Source organism: Schistocerca piceifrons, chromosome 3 (assembly GCF_021461385.2).
Source record: "Schistocerca piceifrons isolate TAMUIC-IGC-003096 chromosome 3, iqSchPice1.1, whole genome shotgun sequence".
Taxonomy (NCBI): domain Eukaryota; kingdom Metazoa; phylum Arthropoda; class Insecta; order Orthoptera; family Acrididae; genus Schistocerca; species Schistocerca piceifrons.
The window spans coordinates 498976557-498995410 of NC_060140.1; the positions used below are offsets into that span (position 1 = coordinate 498976557).

Below are 18854 nucleotides of genomic sequence, written 5' to 3' on the forward strand. Positions count from 1 at the left end.
TCCTGGGATTGGAGTGACTCCTTGCCCTCTCCCTTGGAACCCATATCCTTTTGTCTTTCCTTCTCCTTCCCTCTTTCCTGACGAGGCAACCATATATATATATATATATATATATAAAAATAGAGGGAAACATTCCACGTGGGAAAAATATATCTAAAAACAAAGATGATGAGACTTACCAAACAAAAGCGCTGGCAGGTCGATAGACACACAAACATACACACAAAATTCTAGCTTTCGCAACCAACGGTTATATATATATATATATATATATATGTCTGCTTGTGTCTGTATGTGTGGATGGATATGTGCGTGTGTGCGAGTGTATACCTGTCCTTTTTTCCCCCTAAGGTAAGTCTTTCCGCTCCCGGGATTGGAATGACTCCTTACCCTCTCCCTTAAAACCCACTTCCTTTCGTCTTCCCCTCTCCTTCCCTCTTTCCTGATGAGGCAACAGTTTGTTGCGAAAGCTTGAATTTTGTGTGTATGTTTGTGTTTGTTTGTGTGTCTATCGACCTGCCAGCGCTTTTGTTCGGTAAGTCACCTCATCTTTGTTTTTATATATAATATATATATATATATATATATATATAAAAACAAAGATGATGTGACTTACCAAACGAAAGCGCTGGCACGTCGATAGACACACAAACAAACACAAACGTACACACAGAATTCTAGCTTTCGCAACCAACGGTTGCTTCGTCAGGAAAGAGGGAAGGAGAGGGAAAGATGAAAGGATGTGGGTTTTAAGGGAGAGGGTAAGGAGTCATTCCAATCCTGGGAGCAGAAAGACTTACCTTAGGGGGAAAAAAGGACGGGTATACACTCGCACACACACACATCTATCCACACATATACAGACACAGGCAGACATATATGCTTGGGCAGAACTCTTTGCCTTTACAAATGTCTGCTTGTGTCTGTGTATGTGCGGATGGATATGTGTGTGTGTGTGCGAGTGTATAACTGTCCCTTTTTCTCCCTAAGGTAAGTCTTTCCGCTCCCGGAATTGGAATGACTCCTTACCCTCTCCCTTAAAACCCACATCCTTTCGTCTTTCGCTCTCCTTCCCTCTTTCCTGAGGAAGCAACTGTTTGTTGCGAAAGCTTGAATTTTGTGTGTATGTTTGTGTTTGTTTGTGTGTCTATCGACCTGCCAGCACTTTCATTTGGTAAGTCACATCATCTTTGTTTTCCATTGCCCTCACCCCCCTAATCCTTCACCTACACATCAACATAGCCAATGAACACACCTGTCAACTCCTATCCTTAATAAAAGTCCTTAATCTTTCCTCTCCCACATCCACACCGGCTGTTCAGAGCATCCTCCTACAGGCCAACCGCAAATTAGAACAGCATGCCACCCTCCACCTCAAAAAACTATCCAATCTCCTGGTTTCCCACCTCCGGAAAGGCAAGTCACTCACCCTTCACAACCTTTCAGCAAACCTCAACCTCCTTTCATTGCACACAAACCCAGTCTCTCCCATCTACTCAATCTCCCAATTCCAGCTCCACTCCCTCCAAAACCTCAAAATTCCAATCAACACAATCTGGAACCACAACACTCTAATTCAGTAGTTAACCTTTCCTCCAAACCTCTCTCCCAATCCGAAACCGCTGTCCTATCCAAAGGCCTCACCTTCAGCCCCACTCCCAGATTCAACCAAACAGCCCTCGTCAAAGATTTACTGTCCTACTCTCGTACTCTCTGCTGGAAATATCACTTTGCCACGAAGAAAAATGATCCTAATCCTACTCCCAATGATCCAACTCCCCAGGACACTATCCAAATTGAACCCTGCCTGGAACAGTTCCGTCCTCCGTCGCAGCGGGACCCACCTCCTCTTCCACAAAATCACCCTCTCCAAACCTTCCAGGAATTTCTGACTTCCAGCCTTGCATCTCAATCCTTCTTAAAAAACCTTAATCCTACTCCCAACATCACCACTGCTGAAGCCCAGGCTATCCGTGATCTGAAGGCTGACCGATCCATCGTCATTCTTCCGGCGGACAAGGGTTCCACGACCGTGGCACTTGATCGTCGGGAGTATGTGGCTGAGGGACTGCGTCAGCTTTCAGACAACATCACATACAAAGTTTGCCAAGGTAATCCCATTCCCGATGTCCAGGCAGAGCTTCAAGGAATCCTCAGAACCTTAGGCCCCCTGCAAAACCTTTCACCTGACTCCATCAACCTCCTGACCCCACCGACACCCCGCACCCCTACCTTCTACCTTCTTCCTAAAATTCACAAACCCAATCATCCCGGCCGCCCCATTGTAGCTGGTTACCAAGCTCCCACAGAACGTATCTCTGCCTACTTAGATCAACACCTTCAACCCATTACATGCAGTCTCCCATCCTTCATCAAAGACACCAACCACTTTCTCGAACGCCTGGAATCCTTACTCAATCTGTTACCCCTGGAAACCATCCTTGTAACCATTGATGTCACTTCCTTATACACAAATATTCCGCACGTCCAGGGCCTCGCTGCGATGGAGCATTTCCTTTCACGCCGATCACCTGCCACCCTACCTAAAACCTCTTTCCTCGTTGCCTTAGCCAGCTTCATCCTGACCCACAACTTCTTCACTTTTGAAGGCCAGACATACCAGCAATTAAAGGGAACAGCCATGGGTACCAGGATGGCCCCCTCGTACACCAACCTATTCATGGGTCGCCTAGAGGAAGCCTTCTTGGTTACCCAGGCCTGCCAACCCAAAGTTTGGTACAGATTTATTGATGACATCTTCATGATTTGGACTCACAGTGAAGAAGAACTCCAGAATTTCCTCTCCAACCTCAACTCCTTTGGTTCCATCAGATTCACCTGGTCCTACTCCAAATCCCACGGCACTTTCCTTGACGTTGACCTCCATCTGTCCAATGGCCAGCTTCACACGTCCGTCCACATCAAACCCACCAACAAGCAACAGTACCTGCATTATGACAGCTTCCACCCATTCCACATCAAACGGACCCTTCCCTACAGCCTAGGTCTTCGTGGCAAACGAATCTGCTCCAGTCCGGAATCCTTGAACCATTACACCAACAACCTGACAACAGCTTTCGCATCCCGTAACTACCCTCCCGACTTGGTACAGAAGCAAATAACCAGAGCCACATCCTCATCTCCTCAAACCCGGAACCTTCCACAGAAGAACCCCAAAAGTGCCCCACTTGTGACAGGATACTTTCCGGGACTGGATCAGATTCTGAATGTGGCTCTCCAGCAGGGATACGACTTCCTCAAATCCTGCCCTGAAATGAGATCCATCCTTCATGAAATCCTCCCCACTCCACCAAGAGTGTCTTTCCGCCGTCCACCTAACCTTCGCAACCTCTTAGTTCATCCCTATGAAATCCCCAAACCACCTTCCCTACCCTCTGGCTCCTACCCCTGTAACCGCCCCCGGTGTAAAACCTGTCCCATGCACCCTCCCACCACCACCTATTCCAGTCCTGTAACCCGGAAGGTGTACACGATCAAAGGCAGAGCCACGTGTGAAAGCACCCACGTGATTTACCAACTGACCTGCCTACACTGTGAAGCGTTCTATGTGGGAATGACCAGCAACAAACTGTCCATTCGCATGAATGGACACAGGCAGACAGTGTTTGTTGGTAATGAGGATCACCCTGTGGCTAAACATGCCTTGGTGCACGGCCAGCACATCTTGGCACAGTGTTACACCGTCCGGGTTATCTGGATACTTCCCACTAACACCAACCTGTCAGAACTCCGGAGATGGGAACTTGCCCTTCAGCATATCCTTTCTTCTCGCTATCCGCCAGGCCTCAATCTCCGCTAATTTCTAATTTCAATTTGCCGCCGCTCATACCTCACCTGTCTTTCAACTTCGTCTTTGCCTCTGTACATCCGCCCCGACTGACATCTCTGCCCAAACTCTTTGCCTTTACAAATGTCTGCTTGTGTCTGTGTATGTGTGGATGGATATGTGTGTGTGTGCGAGTGTATACCTGTCCTTTTTTCCCCCTAAGGTGAGTCTTTCCGCTCCTGGGATTGGAGTGACTCCTTGCCCTCTCCCTTGGAACCCATATCCTTTTGTCTTTCCTTCTCCTTCCCTCTTTCCTGACGAGGCAACCATTGGTTGCGAAAGCTAGAATTTTGTGTGTATGCTTGTGTTTGTTTGTGTGTCTATCGACCTGCCAGCGCTATATATATATATATATATATATATAAAAACAAAGATGAGGTGACTTACCGAACAAAAGCGCTGGCAGGTCGATAGACACACAAACAAACACAAACACACACACAAAATTCAAGCTTTCGCAACAAACTGTTGCCTCATCAGGAAAGAGGTAAGGAGATGAGGCAACAGTTTGTTGCGAAAGCTTGAATTTTGTGTGTGTGTTTGTGTTTGTTTGTGTGTCTATCGACCTGCCAGCGCTTTTGTTCGGTAAGTCACCTCATCTTTGTTTTTATATATAATTTTTCCCACGTGGAATGTTTCCTTCCATTATATATATATATATATATATATATATATATATATATATATATATATATATATATATATATAAAAATAGAGGGAAACATTCCACGTGGGAAAAATATATCTAAAAACAAAGATGATGAGACTTACCAAACAAAAGCGCTGGCAGGTCGATAGACACACAAACATACACACAAAATTCTAGCTTTCGCAACCAACGGTTATATATATATATATATATATATATATATGTCTGCTTGTGTCTGTATGTGTGGATGGATATGTGCGTGTGTGCGAGTGTATACCTGTCCTTTTTTCCCCCTAAGGTAAGTCTTTCCGCTCCCGGGATTGGAATGACTCCTTACCCTCTCCCTTAAAACCCACTTCCTTTCGTCTTCCCCTCTCCTTCCCTCTTTCCTGATGAGGCAACAGTTTGTTGCGAAAGCTTGAATTTTGTGTGTATGTTTGTGTTTGTTTGTGTGTCTATCGACCTGCCAGCGCTTTTGTTCGGTAAGTCACCTCATCTTTGTTTTTATATATAATATATATATATATATATATATATATATATAAAAACAAAGATGATGTGACTTACCAAACGAAAGCGCTGGCACGTCGATAGACACACAAACAAACACAAACGTACACACAGAATTCTAGCTTTCGCAACCAACGGTTGCTTCGTCAGGAAAGAGGGAAGGAGAGGGAAAGATGAAAGGATGTGGGTTTTAAGGGAGAGGGTAAGGAGTCATTCCAATCCTGGGAGCAGAAAGACTTACCTTAGGGGGAAAAAAGGACGGGTATACACTCGCACACACACACATCTATCCACACATATACAGACACAGGCAGACATATATGCTTGGGCAGAACTCTTTGCCTTTACAAATGTCTGCTTGTGTCTGTGTATGTGCGGATGGATATGTGTGTGTGTGTGCGAGTGTATAACTGTCCCTTTTTCTCCCTAAGGTAAGTCTTTCCGCTCCCGGAATTGGAATGACTCCTTACCCTCTCCCTTAAAACCCACATCCTTTCGTCTTTCGCTCTCCTTCCCTCTTTCCTGAGGAAGCAACTGTTTGTTGCGAAAGCTTGAATTTTGTGTGTATGTTTGTGTTTGTTTGTGTGTCTATCGACCTGCCAGCACTTTCATTTGGTAAGTCACATCATCTTTGTTTTCCATTGCCCTCACCCCCCTAATCCTTCACCTACACATCAACATAGCCAATGAACACACCTGTCAACTCCTATCCTTAATAAAAGTCCTTAATCTTTCCTCTCCCACATCCACACCGGCTGTTCAGAGCATCCTCCTACAGGCCAACCGCAAATTAGAACAGCATGCCACCCTCCACCTCAAAAAACTATCCAATCTCCTGGTTTCCCACCTCCGGAAAGGCAAGTCACTCACCCTTCACAACCTTTCAGCAAACCTCAACCTCCTTTCATTGCACACAAACCCAGTCTCTCCCATCTACTCAATCTCCCAATTCCAGCTCCACTCCCTCCAAAACCTCAAAATTCCAATCAACACAATCTGGAACCACAACACTCTAATTCAGTAGTTAACCTTTCCTCCAAACCTCTCTCCCAATCCGAAACCGCTGTCCTATCCAAAGGCCTCACCTTCAGCCCCACTCCCAGATTCAACCAAACAGCCCTCGTCAAAGATTTACTGTCCTACTCTCGTACTCTCTGCTGGAAATATCACTTTGCCACGAAGAAAAATGATCCTAATCCTACTCCCAATGATCCAACTCCCCAGGACACTATCCAAATTGAACCCTGCCTGGAACAGTTCCGTCCTCCGTCGCAGCGGGACCCACCTCCTCTTCCACAAAATCACCCTCTCCAAACCTTCCAGGAATTTCTGACTTCCAGCCTTGCATCTCAATCCTTCTTAAAAAACCTTAATCCTACTCCCAACATCACCACTGCTGAAGCCCAGGCTATCCGTGATCTGAAGGCTGACCGATCCATCGTCATTCTTCCGGCGGACAAGGGTTCCACGACCGTGGCACTTGATCGTCGGGAGTATGTGGCTGAGGGACTGCGTCAGCTTTCAGACAACATCACATACAAAGTTTGCCAAGGTAATCCCATTCCCGATGTCCAGGCAGAGCTTCAAGGAATCCTCAGAACCTTAGGCCCCCTGCAAAACCTTTCACCTGACTCCATCAACCTCCTGACCCCACCGACACCCCGCACCCCTACCTTCTACCTTCTTCCTAAAATTCACAAACCCAATCATCCCGGCCGCCCCATTGTAGCTGGTTACCAAGCTACCACAGAACGTATCTCTGCCTACTTAGATCAACACCTTCAACCCATTACATGCAGTCTCCCATCCTTCATCAAAGACACCAACCACTTTCTCGAACGCCTGGAATCCTTACTCAATCTGTTACCCCTGGAAACCATCCTTGTAACCATTGATGTCACTTCCTTATACACAAATATTCCGCACGTCCAGGGCCTCGCTGCGATGGAGCATTTCCTTTCACGCCGATCACCTGCCACCCTACCTAAAACCTCTTTCCTCGTTGCCTTAGCCAGCTTCATCCTGACCCACAACTTCTTCACTTTTGAAGGCCAGACATACCAGCAATTAAAGGGAACAGCCATGGGTACCAGGATGGCCCCCTCGTACACCAACCTATTCATGGGTCGCCTAGAGGAAGCCTTCTTGGTTACCCAGGCCTGCCAACCCAAAGTTTGGTACAGATTTATTGATGACATCTTCATGATTTGGACTCACAGTGAAGAAGAACTCCAGAATTTCCTCTCCAACCTCAACTCCTTTGGTTCCATCAGATTCACCTGGTCCTACTCCAAATCCCATGCCACTTCCCTTGACGTTGACCTCCACCTGTCCAATGGCCAGCTTCACACGTCCGTCCACATTAAACCCACCAACAAGCAACAGTACCTCCATTATGACAGCTGCCACCCATTCCACATCAAACGGACCCTTCCCTACAGCCTAGGTCTTCGTGGCAAACGAATCTGCTCCAGTCCGGAATCCTTGAACCATTACACCAACAACCTGAAAACAGCTTTTGCATCCCGTAACTACCCTCCCGACTTGGTACAGAAGCAAATAACCAGAGCCACATCCTCATCTCCTCAAACCCGGAACCTTCCACAGAAGAACCCCAAAAGTGCCCCACTTGTGACAGGATACTTTCCGGGACTGGATCAGATTCTGAATGTGGCTCTCCAGCAGGGATACGACTTCCTCAAATCCTGCCCTGAAATGAGATCCATCCTTCATGAAATCCTCCCCACTCCACCAAGAGTGTCTTTCCGCCGTCCACCTAACCTTCGCAACCTCTTAGTTCATCCCTATGAAATCCCCAAACCACCTTCCCTACCCTCTGGCTCCTACCCCTGTAACCGCCCCCGGTGTAAAACCTGTCCCATGCACCCTCCCACCACCACCTATTCCAGTCCTGTAACCCGGAAGGTGTACACGATCAAAGGCAGAGCCACGTGTGAAAGCACCCACGTGATTTACCAACTGACCTGCCTACACTGTGAAGCGTTCTATGTGGGAATGACCAGCAACAAACTGTCCATTCGCATGAATGGACACAGGCAGACAGTGTTTGTTGGTAATGAGGATCACCCTGTGGCTAAACATGCCTTGGTGCACGGCCAGCACATCTTGGCACAGTGTTACACCGTCCGGGTTATCTGGATACTTCCCACTAACACCAACCTGTCAGAACTCCGGAGATGGGAACTTGCCCTTCAGCATATCCTTTCTTCTCGCTATCCGCCAGGCCTCAATCTCCGCTAATTTCTAATTTCAATTTGCCGCCGCTCATACCTCACCTGTCTTTCAACTTCGTCTTTGCCTCTGTACATCCGCCCCGACTGACATCTCTGCCCAAACTCTTTGCCTTTACAAATGTCTGCTTGTGTCTGTGTATGTGTGGATGGATATGTGTGTGTGTGCGAGTGTATACCTGTCCTTTTTTCCCCCTAAGGTGAGTCTTTCCGCTCCTGGGATTGGAGTGACTCCTTGCCCTCTCCCTTGGAACCCATATCCTTTTGTCTTTCCTTCTCCTTCCCTCTTTCCTGACGAGGCAACCATATATATATATATATATATATATAAAAATAGAGGGAAACATTCCACGTGGGAAAAATATATCTAAAAACAAAGATGATGAGACTTACCAAACAAAAGCGCTGGCAGGTCGATAGACACACAAACATACACACAAAATTCTAGCTTTCGCAACCAACGGTTATATATATATATATATATATATATATATATATATATATATATATATGTCTGCTTGTGTCTGTATGTGTGGATGGATATGTGCGTGTGTGCGAGTGTATACCCGTCCTTTTTTCCCCCTAAGGTAAGTCTTTCCGCTCCCGGAATTGGAATGACTGCTTACCCTCTCCCTTAAAACCCACATCCTTTCGTCTTTCCCTCTCCTTCCCTCTTTCCTGATGAGGCAACAGTTTGTTGCAAAAGCTTGAATTTTGTGTGTATGTTTGTGTTTTTTTGTGTGTCTATCGACCTGCCAGTGCTTTCGTTTGGTAAGTCACATCATCTTTGTACTGTAGTTAAATAGCAACTATGTCAAACTTCCTGACAGATTAAAACTGTGTGCCAGACTGATACTTGAACTTGGAACCATATTGCCATTCTTCCGCATCTCCATAGTTATGTATTGTCATATGATTTATGAGGTATATCATTAGAAAACAAAGTATTCATCTGTTAAATTATAAAGCTATTTCTGTTTTGATTATGTAAATATCCAAGCATTCCTTACCTTTGCACGTCCTTTTAACCCACAGAACAAAGCAGAAACAAGAGGGCTTTTGCTTCCCACAAGTAATATTGACAAACTGGCCAGCATAGGCAGTGTATGTCCGGTGGCTGTTGTGCCTCATATTGATAAATTTCTGGGAGGAGATAAGAAAGGGAAGACAGCTTTGGGAAGGGAAAAGAAAATGAAACATGACATTTCATGATTTTTAAATGTCCTGTTCTGAAGAACTAAGTGTATCCGAAAAATCAGTATCTTAGGATGGTGACTAGGTCACTCACATTTTTTGTAAATGGTTAGCTGGTCACATTTGCCTGTGGCATTGGTTTAGCTCCTCTGTCATTTTAGTTGTGTTTTAATCCATGGTATCCTACCTTTCACCCATTCTCCATTGTCTTAAGGTGTTAAGGTGTGTCCAATAGAGTTGTTATGTGATTCAATCCGAGTGAGGCAGGAGTTGGTGCAGGAATGTCATTTTGTAGGCTACATGCTCTCTGTGTGCTACAATTTCAGCAATTGTATCCACATTCATTTCCTTTAACATTTGTCAAAGCACTGGTAACCTCATCGTTGAGTGCCCATAAAGTCTACAAACACACACACACACACACACACACACACACACACGCACAGTATCTGAGGAGTCATTTGAAGCAGTGGCAATGGTTTCATCAGATTTTTCTCTGGTGCATTTCTTCAGAAAATCATTGTTCTGTAAATTTTAACCAAAGTCTATGCATGAATGGGTTCCTGAATTAAATTCTGCACATTTTTCATTCTGAAAGCATTTTCAGAATACAACCTGTCCGTTAACTAGAACTCGCACATTTTCCATCACACTCTCATGACCCATTTCTGCTGTTAAGCTGTCAAATTCAAATTGATGGTAACTGTGCTTGTGGCCGATGACTTCTTCCAACATATCCACTTTCGTATAGCGGCCTAAGATTGAAATAGTTTTTGCTTTTGTTGCTTCTTTGCACTTATTTTGATAACTGGCATTCATGACAATCACACAAGCATCATCTAAACCATGTAATACATCTAAAAGGCAGTGTTTAAATACAACACTATTCATCTCTTCATGATAGTTTCCAGATTTTTGGGATATAAATATTAGCTTTGCGCTTTTGATAAAGCCATATTCTGATAATCTTGCATGACAGAAGAGTTACCCTGTCTACTACAGTATCTGATCTCTCCATCAGAATGTATCTTTCATCAATATACATGAATTGCAATGATTTCACAATTCTTTTTCCCTTTGACTCATGTGAAACACAGAAATATGTCTCATTTCATGAGCGTGCTTTTTCCTGGTTTATTAAAATCCATATATAACTACAAATAATACTATTTTGACCAATTTGTTAAAATATTTGTTTCAGAGTTCTGTCATTATTATTTTCAGATCCAGGACAGTACAGCAGTGTTATTTACAAATTCAAAACATTATGCTAATTTCATTAGTAAATAGTGCTTGAAGCAGCAAATTGTGTTTAATGTATTGTAAGGCAGATCAGTATTTAATGATATGATAAAAATCAGTTATAGTAAGATACATTCACTAAAAAAATGAAAATGTTGTGTGATTAGGGCCTCCCATCGGGTATACCGTTCACTGGGTGCAAGTCTTTCTATTTGACACCACTTCGGCAACTTGCGCGTCGATGGGGATGAAATGATGATGATTAGCACAACACAACTCCCAGTCCCTGAGTGGAGAAAATCTCCGACCCAGCCAGGAATCGAACCTGGGCTCTTAGGATTGACATTCTGCCATGCTGACCACACAGCTACCGGGGACGGACAGATACGTTCACTACAGACAACCTGTGTGCATTGCCATACACATCATCTTGTGCCCGCTTCGTTTGTTGCTACTAAGCCTCACAATGGATTTTGTCTGTTGCATTTGTCCGAGACTGGCAATTCTTGTGATAGGCATGTCATCTTATATTGCTGTTGACCAAAGAATTGCTTTAATTATGTTTAGAATATTTTCATATGTCATTTTATCTGACAGTATTGCATGACTTACTGTTTACCTTGATTCTAAAAACCTACATGGGAATGACGAGATGTGTGATTGTGGGTAAATGAATTACTTGAGAAGAAATAGATAGGTGTCTATGGAAGTTTGGTTCAGTCTAGGGAGTGTGCTTGGATAGTCAAAGTGCTAAGGTGGCCCACTTGTGATAAACAGATTATCCAGGTTCAATTCCTGGTCCAGCAAATCAATAATCTAGTGATACAAGTATTTTTGTCATCTCTGCTTATCGATAGGCCATAAAAGGAAATATGGAACAAAAATGTTGTGTACTGCTGCTGGATCTAAAAATGTAAAAATTTGATACAAATGACATTCACAACGTCCAGCCATTTATTCACAGCAAAATGTGAAGCTGTACATAAGGGCTTCAGCAGGTGCAAGGCTAGCTTTTAATATCCGCAGATGTGGACCAATGATAAACATTTGCAGGTGCAGATCAAGAATTTCATAAGTAATACAAATTAGTGTAGTGTAGTGATGTAATTCTGTTTTTAAGTGTGTAATCTGTATTGCAATGCATGGTTAGTGTGGATGTTGCCAAGGAATAATCAGAGAGGGAGTGGTATGTGTTGATTGTGGGTTGGAATTTCGCGTGGGTGATTGCAGTGGTGAACTGAATAGGAAACTCAATGAGGCTCTTCCAGGAACTGTAGGCTTTGCAGAAAAGACAAGAAAATCACTGAACAGGAGGCAAACTTTGTGCTCTCCAGGCTGAATTTAGATCAAACAAAATTGGAACTAGATAGGTTGAAAGGGAAAAGATATTGTGGGAAGTGGGTAAATCTAACAAGCAGTGGTTGAGAAAGGAAAAGTTCTTTAACTTCTTCATCTACATTTGAGCTTACAGTCTCGACTCAATTTGGCTTGTTACTGAAGTAGGAGGTGAAGGGCATCATCCAGCTGTAGCTAAGGGCCTCATCCAGCTGTAGGTAACTGTAAGCTGCAGTGGATGACTACCAAAGAAACCACAAGTGTTGGTTGGTACCAAAAGAGAGTAGGCAGAAAAAAAGTCTTGCTGCTAGGTATGGCCATAGGAGGTCTGTAGGCCAGATGGTACAGGAGAGATAAGGGACAAGGTACCAGGTCACAAGTATTGTGAAGCCAAGTGCTAGCCTTATCCAGGTGACAGACGACTTAGGGTATCTTTGTAAAGATTTTGACAAGGAGGCTTAGGTTATCATAATTAGTGGAGCAGGGAACAATGAGGGTAAAAGCAGAAATTACACAATAGGGACAGCCCTGGGTTAATACAGATGTGAGCCATGTGAACACAGAGTTGAGCAGGCTGCTGCTGATTCAAAAGAAATCACATATGAGTGCAGTCCCTTTTGCTGCAGTTGGGAGATGGGAATGTACTAGACATGTCCTACACGGTATAGGAGAGGGAATGGTAGGTTGGCTGAGCTTCTTGCAGAAAATGTGCTGGGGCGAGGGGGAGGGGAGCGGTCACCATCACACACTGCAAGGTCCCTGTAGTTACTGTTGTCAGAGAGATTCCTTATTTAGGTTAGAATCAGGATTAACATATCCTGCTTTAAAAGAAGGTAAATAACATAAGAACCTTGCAAAAAGGTAAAGAATGTGCAGAAAAATAAGATTAGCTTATTTCGTCAAAATTGATTGGTTGGTTGAGTTGGGGGAGGAGACCAAACAGCAAGGTCATTGGCCCCAAAATATTAGAGGATTGAGTAATAACATAGAAGAGCTTCTTGTCTATTTGTAAAATGTAGAGACTCTGGGAAGGTAGACATCCTGTGCCTATCTGGACACTACGTAACCTCAAGGGTAGAAAAAATATGTATAAAAGAGTACATTCTAGCATCTTACACATGTAGAACTAATATGGAAAAAGGAGGAACGTTAAGACAGAACACACGTTAAAAAACATTGAGACAATTAAATATTTTAGTGACCAGCACACAGAAGTGTATACTCCCAAATTAGGACTGAAGAACAGTTCAACAATGTAAAGAAAAAGAAGGATTGCTACTCACCTTATCCTTACAACAAATTCTCTGCTCCCGAAATGTGTTGAGTTGCAGACAGGCACAGCAAAAAGACTGTTACACATTTAGCTTTCAGCAAAGCTTTCTTAAGAATAGAAAACACACTCATTCGTTCACACAATCAAGCTCACCCCAATCACACATGACCACCATACCACCATCTCTGGCAACTCAGATCAGAATGCAGTTGTCACATTGAACAAAAGCAGCAATCTGGAGGGGGCGGGAAAGGGGTAGTAGGGTACAGGCTGGGGCAGAGAAGAGTACTGTGTGGCAGTGTGTGTGTGTGTGTGTGTGTGTGTGTGTGTGTGTGTGTGTGTGTGTGTGTGTGTGTTTGCAGGGACTAGATATGGACTTGACAAGACTGCCACCAGGTGTAGTGTTGGGAGGCTGTGAGGCAGTGAGGTGGAGCTAGTAGGGGGTGGGGGGTAAAAGGAGAGGAGGAGGGAAGGGTGGGTGCATTGGCACATAGTGGCATTCAGCGAGGGTGTGCGGTGGTCCCACCTGCTTTTATTTTCTTCGTTTGTTGTCCTTGGTGTCGATGTACTGCGTTGCTACACTGGCTGAAAAAATGGGTTGTGGATTCCGACACTGACTACTGCAAATTATGTAGCCGACAGGTGCACATTTGTTTTTCATAGTACTTTAATTTCACTGTTCACAACCCCCCCCCCCCCCCAATAATACACAGTTACATGGCCAGTGCACTATTGTTTAACTTGCGATAAGCCTCATTAATAGTTTGCAGGTGAAACTCCGCATTCTGCTACAATAGTTTACTGTTGAACATCTACGAGCAGTAAAAACATAACCACAAAGTCCACAGATCTTGAAGAATAATGAGGTACATATGGAGCAGTCACTGTCATTGGTTTTTACACATGGACTAATTGTTTAACACTTATTTCACAGTTAAATTGAAGCATTGTTGTTGTTCTAACAAGCACAGGTTACTCGGTTGAAACTTGGCTGTGGGCTGACTGTCTCATGACCAAAAATTGGGCCCTTATATATCCTTTCAATAATAGGTGCTGAAACTACACATTTTTTATGTTTAATTTATAGAAATTACAATTGAAACTTAACTCATTAAATTAACTGAATACATCAAAAAATTCTATCTTTTTAACAGTTTATTCTATTACAAGGTTTAGGCCGAATTATTTGTGTAAATGATGAAATTAACAATAATTGTGACAAAACTGTTGATTAATTTGGAATTAGTGAAGGGCTGGTTTTGTTACATGTTTTTGAATAGAGCCAGTAGATCCTTTAATAATGCTATTGTTTCGTCTCCCAAATGTTTATAATTAGTACAGAATTTATATTTGTTTATACGTCAACAATAGAATTTGAGTTACGAAACAATTACTGATTTCACCCTATAACAATAGATACTAACAAGGAATAGTCAAAATAAATAATAAAATCAATAACATACCTAAAACTAAGCACAAAATTAGATCTGGTGTTATATCCTTTAAAACTGAGGGCCAATCTTTCTCTTATATCAAAATGCAGATTATACCTGCATATGCTAATCGTAATCAGTTAAAAGTAACAAAACGAATTTTAAGGAATAAGATGACAAAACAAGAGGGGAATTAAAATTATCCCAGCTTGCCTCATAATAGGTGGAGGCATGAATAGGGAGAAAGTGATAGGAGAGAGAGTGTGGAAACTGTTGGGTGAAATGTGTGGAGCAGTAGGTTATAGTAGTTTGAGACCGGGATAATTTTGGGCATGGCATTGTAAGGATAACTCAGTTCAGAGAAGGTGGTGTTAGAGGGGAGGATCCAGATGGCCTGGGTTGTGAAGCAGCCATTGAAATCAAATTGTTACGTTCAGCTGCATGTTGTGCCAGAGGGTTGTCTACTTCGCTCTTGGCCACAGCTTTGCAGCGGCCATTCATCCTGGGGGACACCTGGTTCATAGTCTTACCAATATAAAAAGTCATGCAATGATTGCAGCAGACCTGATACATGACATGGCTGCTTGCATAGAGGCCCAGCCTCTGATGGAGTAGAATAAAAGCAAAGTAGACCACCCTGTGGCAAAACATGCAGCTGAACATAATGTGCTTGATTTCAGTGGCTGGTGTGCAACACGGGCCATCTGGATCTTCGCCTCCACCATCAGCTTTCCTGAACTGTGCATATGGAAGTTATCCTGCCCCCAAAATTAACTCCACCTGAACCTACACTAATCTACTGATTCCACACACCACCCCACTCTCTGTTCTACCACCTCCTTCCTGTTCATGTACCCTCAGCCTCATTGTGTGCCACCCTCTTCCAATGCACCCACCTGTCTTTTCCCCTTCTCTGATCCTCTCCTTTTCCATTACCCCCCCTCCTCTGCCCCCACCTCCTTGCCCCACAGTCTCCCAACAATGTGCCTGGTAGCAGTCTTACCATGCCTTCATAGTCTCTATTTGCTCGACAAGGCAGTGCTCTTCTTCCCCCTGCCCCTCCTTACACTGCTATCCCACCCCATTTTCACCCCTTCCAGATAGCTGATTTCATTCAAGATGACAGTTGGATTCTGGTCCAAGCTGCTGGATATGGAGGTCGTGTACGTGAAGTGTGCTCGCTTGCGTGAATGAATGTATCTGTGTGTGTGTGTGTGTGCGCGTGTGTGTGTGTGTGTGTGTGTGTGTGTGTGTGTGTGTGCGTGCGTGTGTGTGTATCTGCATGTGTTTCCTCTTCTGAAGAAGTCTTGGACCAAAAACTAACTGTGCAATAGTCTTTTCATTGTGCCTGTCTGCAACTCAGTGTGTCCTTTGCAGTGAGTAGCAGTCTGTCATTTTCCTTATATTGTTGTTATTCCAAACTGGAGTTCCCATTGTTCAAATAGTAGTTCACTTTTAATTGTAACTGTATATAGTTCCCCACTGAAAAATTTCGAACTGTTTATGAGGAATTTGGATTCCTTACTACGCTTTCTCTCTCTCTCTCTCTCTCTCTCTCTCTCTCTCTCTCTCTCTCTCTATGCTATCTCTCAGACAGCAGAAAGCAGTTAATAATCTGTGGTGACTCTTCTGATAGGAAAATTGATCTTGGCACCTTCTTTTTATTTTTTTCCTCTGCAATTTGATTTCTGTAATTAACTTTATCTTAGACTTAACTTTATCTTAGAAGAAAGATTAAGGAAAGGCAAACCTACGTTTCTAGCATTTGTAGACTTAGAAAAGCTTTTGACAATGTTGATTGGAATACTCTCTTTCAAATTCTGAAGAAGGCAGGGGTAAAATACAGGGAGCGAAAGGCTATTTACAATTTGTACAGAAAGCAGATGGCAGTGATAAGAGTCGAGGGGTATGAAAGGGAAGCAGTGGTTGGGAAGGGAGTGAGACAGGGTTGTAGCCTCTCCCCGATGTTATTCAATCTGTATATTGAGCAAGCAATAAAGGAAACAAAAGAAAAGTTCAGAGTAGGTATTAAAATCCATGGAGAAGAAATAAAAACTTTGAGGTTCGCCGATGACATTGTAATTCTGTCAGAAACAGCAAAGGACTTGGAAGAGCAGCTGAACGGAATGGACAGTGTCTTGAAAGGAGGGTACAAGATGAACATCAACAAAAGCAAAATGAGGATAATGGAATGTAGTCAAATTAAATCGGCTGATGCTGAGAGAATTAGATTAGGAAATGAGACACTCAAAGTAGTAAAGGAGTTTTGCTATTTGGGGAGCAAAATAACTGACGATGGTCAAGGTAGAGAGGATATAAAATGTAGACTGGCAATGGCAAGGAAAGCGTTTCTGAAGAAGAAAAATTTGTTAACATCGAGTATAGATTTAAGTGTCAGGAAGTCATTTCTGAAAGTATTTGTATGGAGTGTAGCCATGTACGGAAGTTAAACGTGGATGATAAATAGTTTAGACAAGAAGAGAATAGAAGCTTTCGAAATGTGGTGCTACAGAAGAATGCTGAAGATTAGATGGGTAGATCACATAACTAAACAGGAAGTATTGAATAGAATTGGGGAGAAGAGGAGCTTGTGGCACAACTTGACTAGAAGAAGGGATCGGTTGGTAGGACATGTTCCGAGACATCGAGGGATCACCAATTTAGTATTGGAGGGCAGCGTGGAGGGTAAAAATCGTAGAGGGAGACCAAGAGATGAATACACTAAGCAGATTCAGAAGGATGTAGGTTGCAGTAGGTACTGGGAGATGAAGAAGCTTGCACAGGATAGAGTAGCATGGAGAGCTGCATCAAACCAGTCTCAGGACTGAAGACCACAACAACAACAATTAATTTTACAACACAGGTGGATATAGACGGTAAGACCATAATGATAATGGTGAAGTTCAAAGCAAGAGAATTACAGCGTGCTCAGTAAAAAATGCTATCTCTGATCATGATGCACAGTTAGTTAGGATAAATGAGATAGTGCTTTGCAGTGCAGATACTCATCAGTGGAAATCGGTTAAAATTATTAATGACTCCAGGAAAAATGATTTTTAAGAATGGTTTGCAAGAGATGACCTGGAATGAAATTTATACTAAACCAAATGCTAACATAAATTTAATCTATTCCATGATATATTCATATCATTATTTGAAAATAGCTTTCCGCATAAGCTAATCAGAAAGGACATTAAATACCAATATAAAAAACCATGGATGACTGGAGAGATTAGAGTGTGTTGTGAAAGGAAAAGGGAATTGTATCTGTTGGCAAGAACAAGTAGAGATCCTGCAGTAATTGCACACTACAAGAACTACTTAAAATTACTAAGAAAAGATATTTAAAAAAAAAATGAAGGAACAAGCACATAATATCAGAAACCAGTAATTCGACTATAAACTTAAGACTATATGGAATGTAGTGAAACGAGAGACAGGACAATCATCCACAGAACAGCATAACATCAGTATTGAACTGAATGGAAGGGCTAAAAATGATGAGTCACAGGTTGCAATTAAATTTAACAATCATTTGTTAAATGTAATAGATCCGCTTCATTCTTTCAGTGGCCAGGTTCCAAGCTGTACTCAGCTGCAGGCCACAGGCTTTATTGATGGTGTTGAATGAAATTTGTATCTTGATTGCTTCTTTTATGATGTAATAACAGATGCTTCGGCAAATGCAAAATGGTGTCAGTTTTCTAGAGCATTTTCCACTACCATTGATTTCTCAGGATAGCATAGGCGAACACATCTCCCATGTTCTACGCAGGGCTGTTCAACAGTATCTACAGTCTGTCCAACATAAAACTCTCCACACTCACACAGTATTTTATGTACACGGTGTACAGCTTTGCTCCTGCTATTTTTTTCCCCAACATTTGAGGCTTTAATGAAACAAATTGGTTACATGTGTATCATTCAAAGTATTTTCCATTGCTGGCCACTACTTTCTTCCATCTTTTGGGATGTGTACCAATCCTGCATCGAAAAAATTGTTCATCTTTTGAAGCGATCCACAAACCGATCCAGTTTGTGACTTCTTCATGAGATCGGAAGTGTTGGTCAGCCAGGCCGTGCGTCATTGATCTAAGCAGGTGATAGTCAGAGGGAGCAA

General features: G+C 43.0%; 2 protein-coding genes across 3 annotated transcripts in view; one reads left to right on the plus strand and one right to left on the minus strand.

Moving 5' to 3' along the window:
• The window catches only part of LOC124790130 (protein melted), a 253327-nt gene that overhangs the window by 209584 nt on the left and 24889 nt on the right, over positions 1-18854 (plus strand). The gene's annotated exons all lie outside the window — the stretch shown is intronic.
• Positions 1-18854, minus strand: part of LOC124790131 (tRNA pseudouridine synthase-like 1) — a 221931-nt gene that overhangs the window by 92316 nt on the left and 110761 nt on the right. Inside the window, exon 8 of one of the 2 annotated variants that reach the window (XM_047257709.1) lies at positions 14240-14360. The exons of the other annotated variant lie outside the window; for it this stretch is intronic. Within the exon in view, the coding sequence (XP_047113665.1) occupies positions 14274-14360 (87 nt within the window). The 3' untranslated portion in view covers positions 14240-14273. Of the gene's footprint in view, positions 1-14239; positions 14361-18854 lie in introns of those variants that run through there. 2 annotated transcript variants of the gene reach the window in all.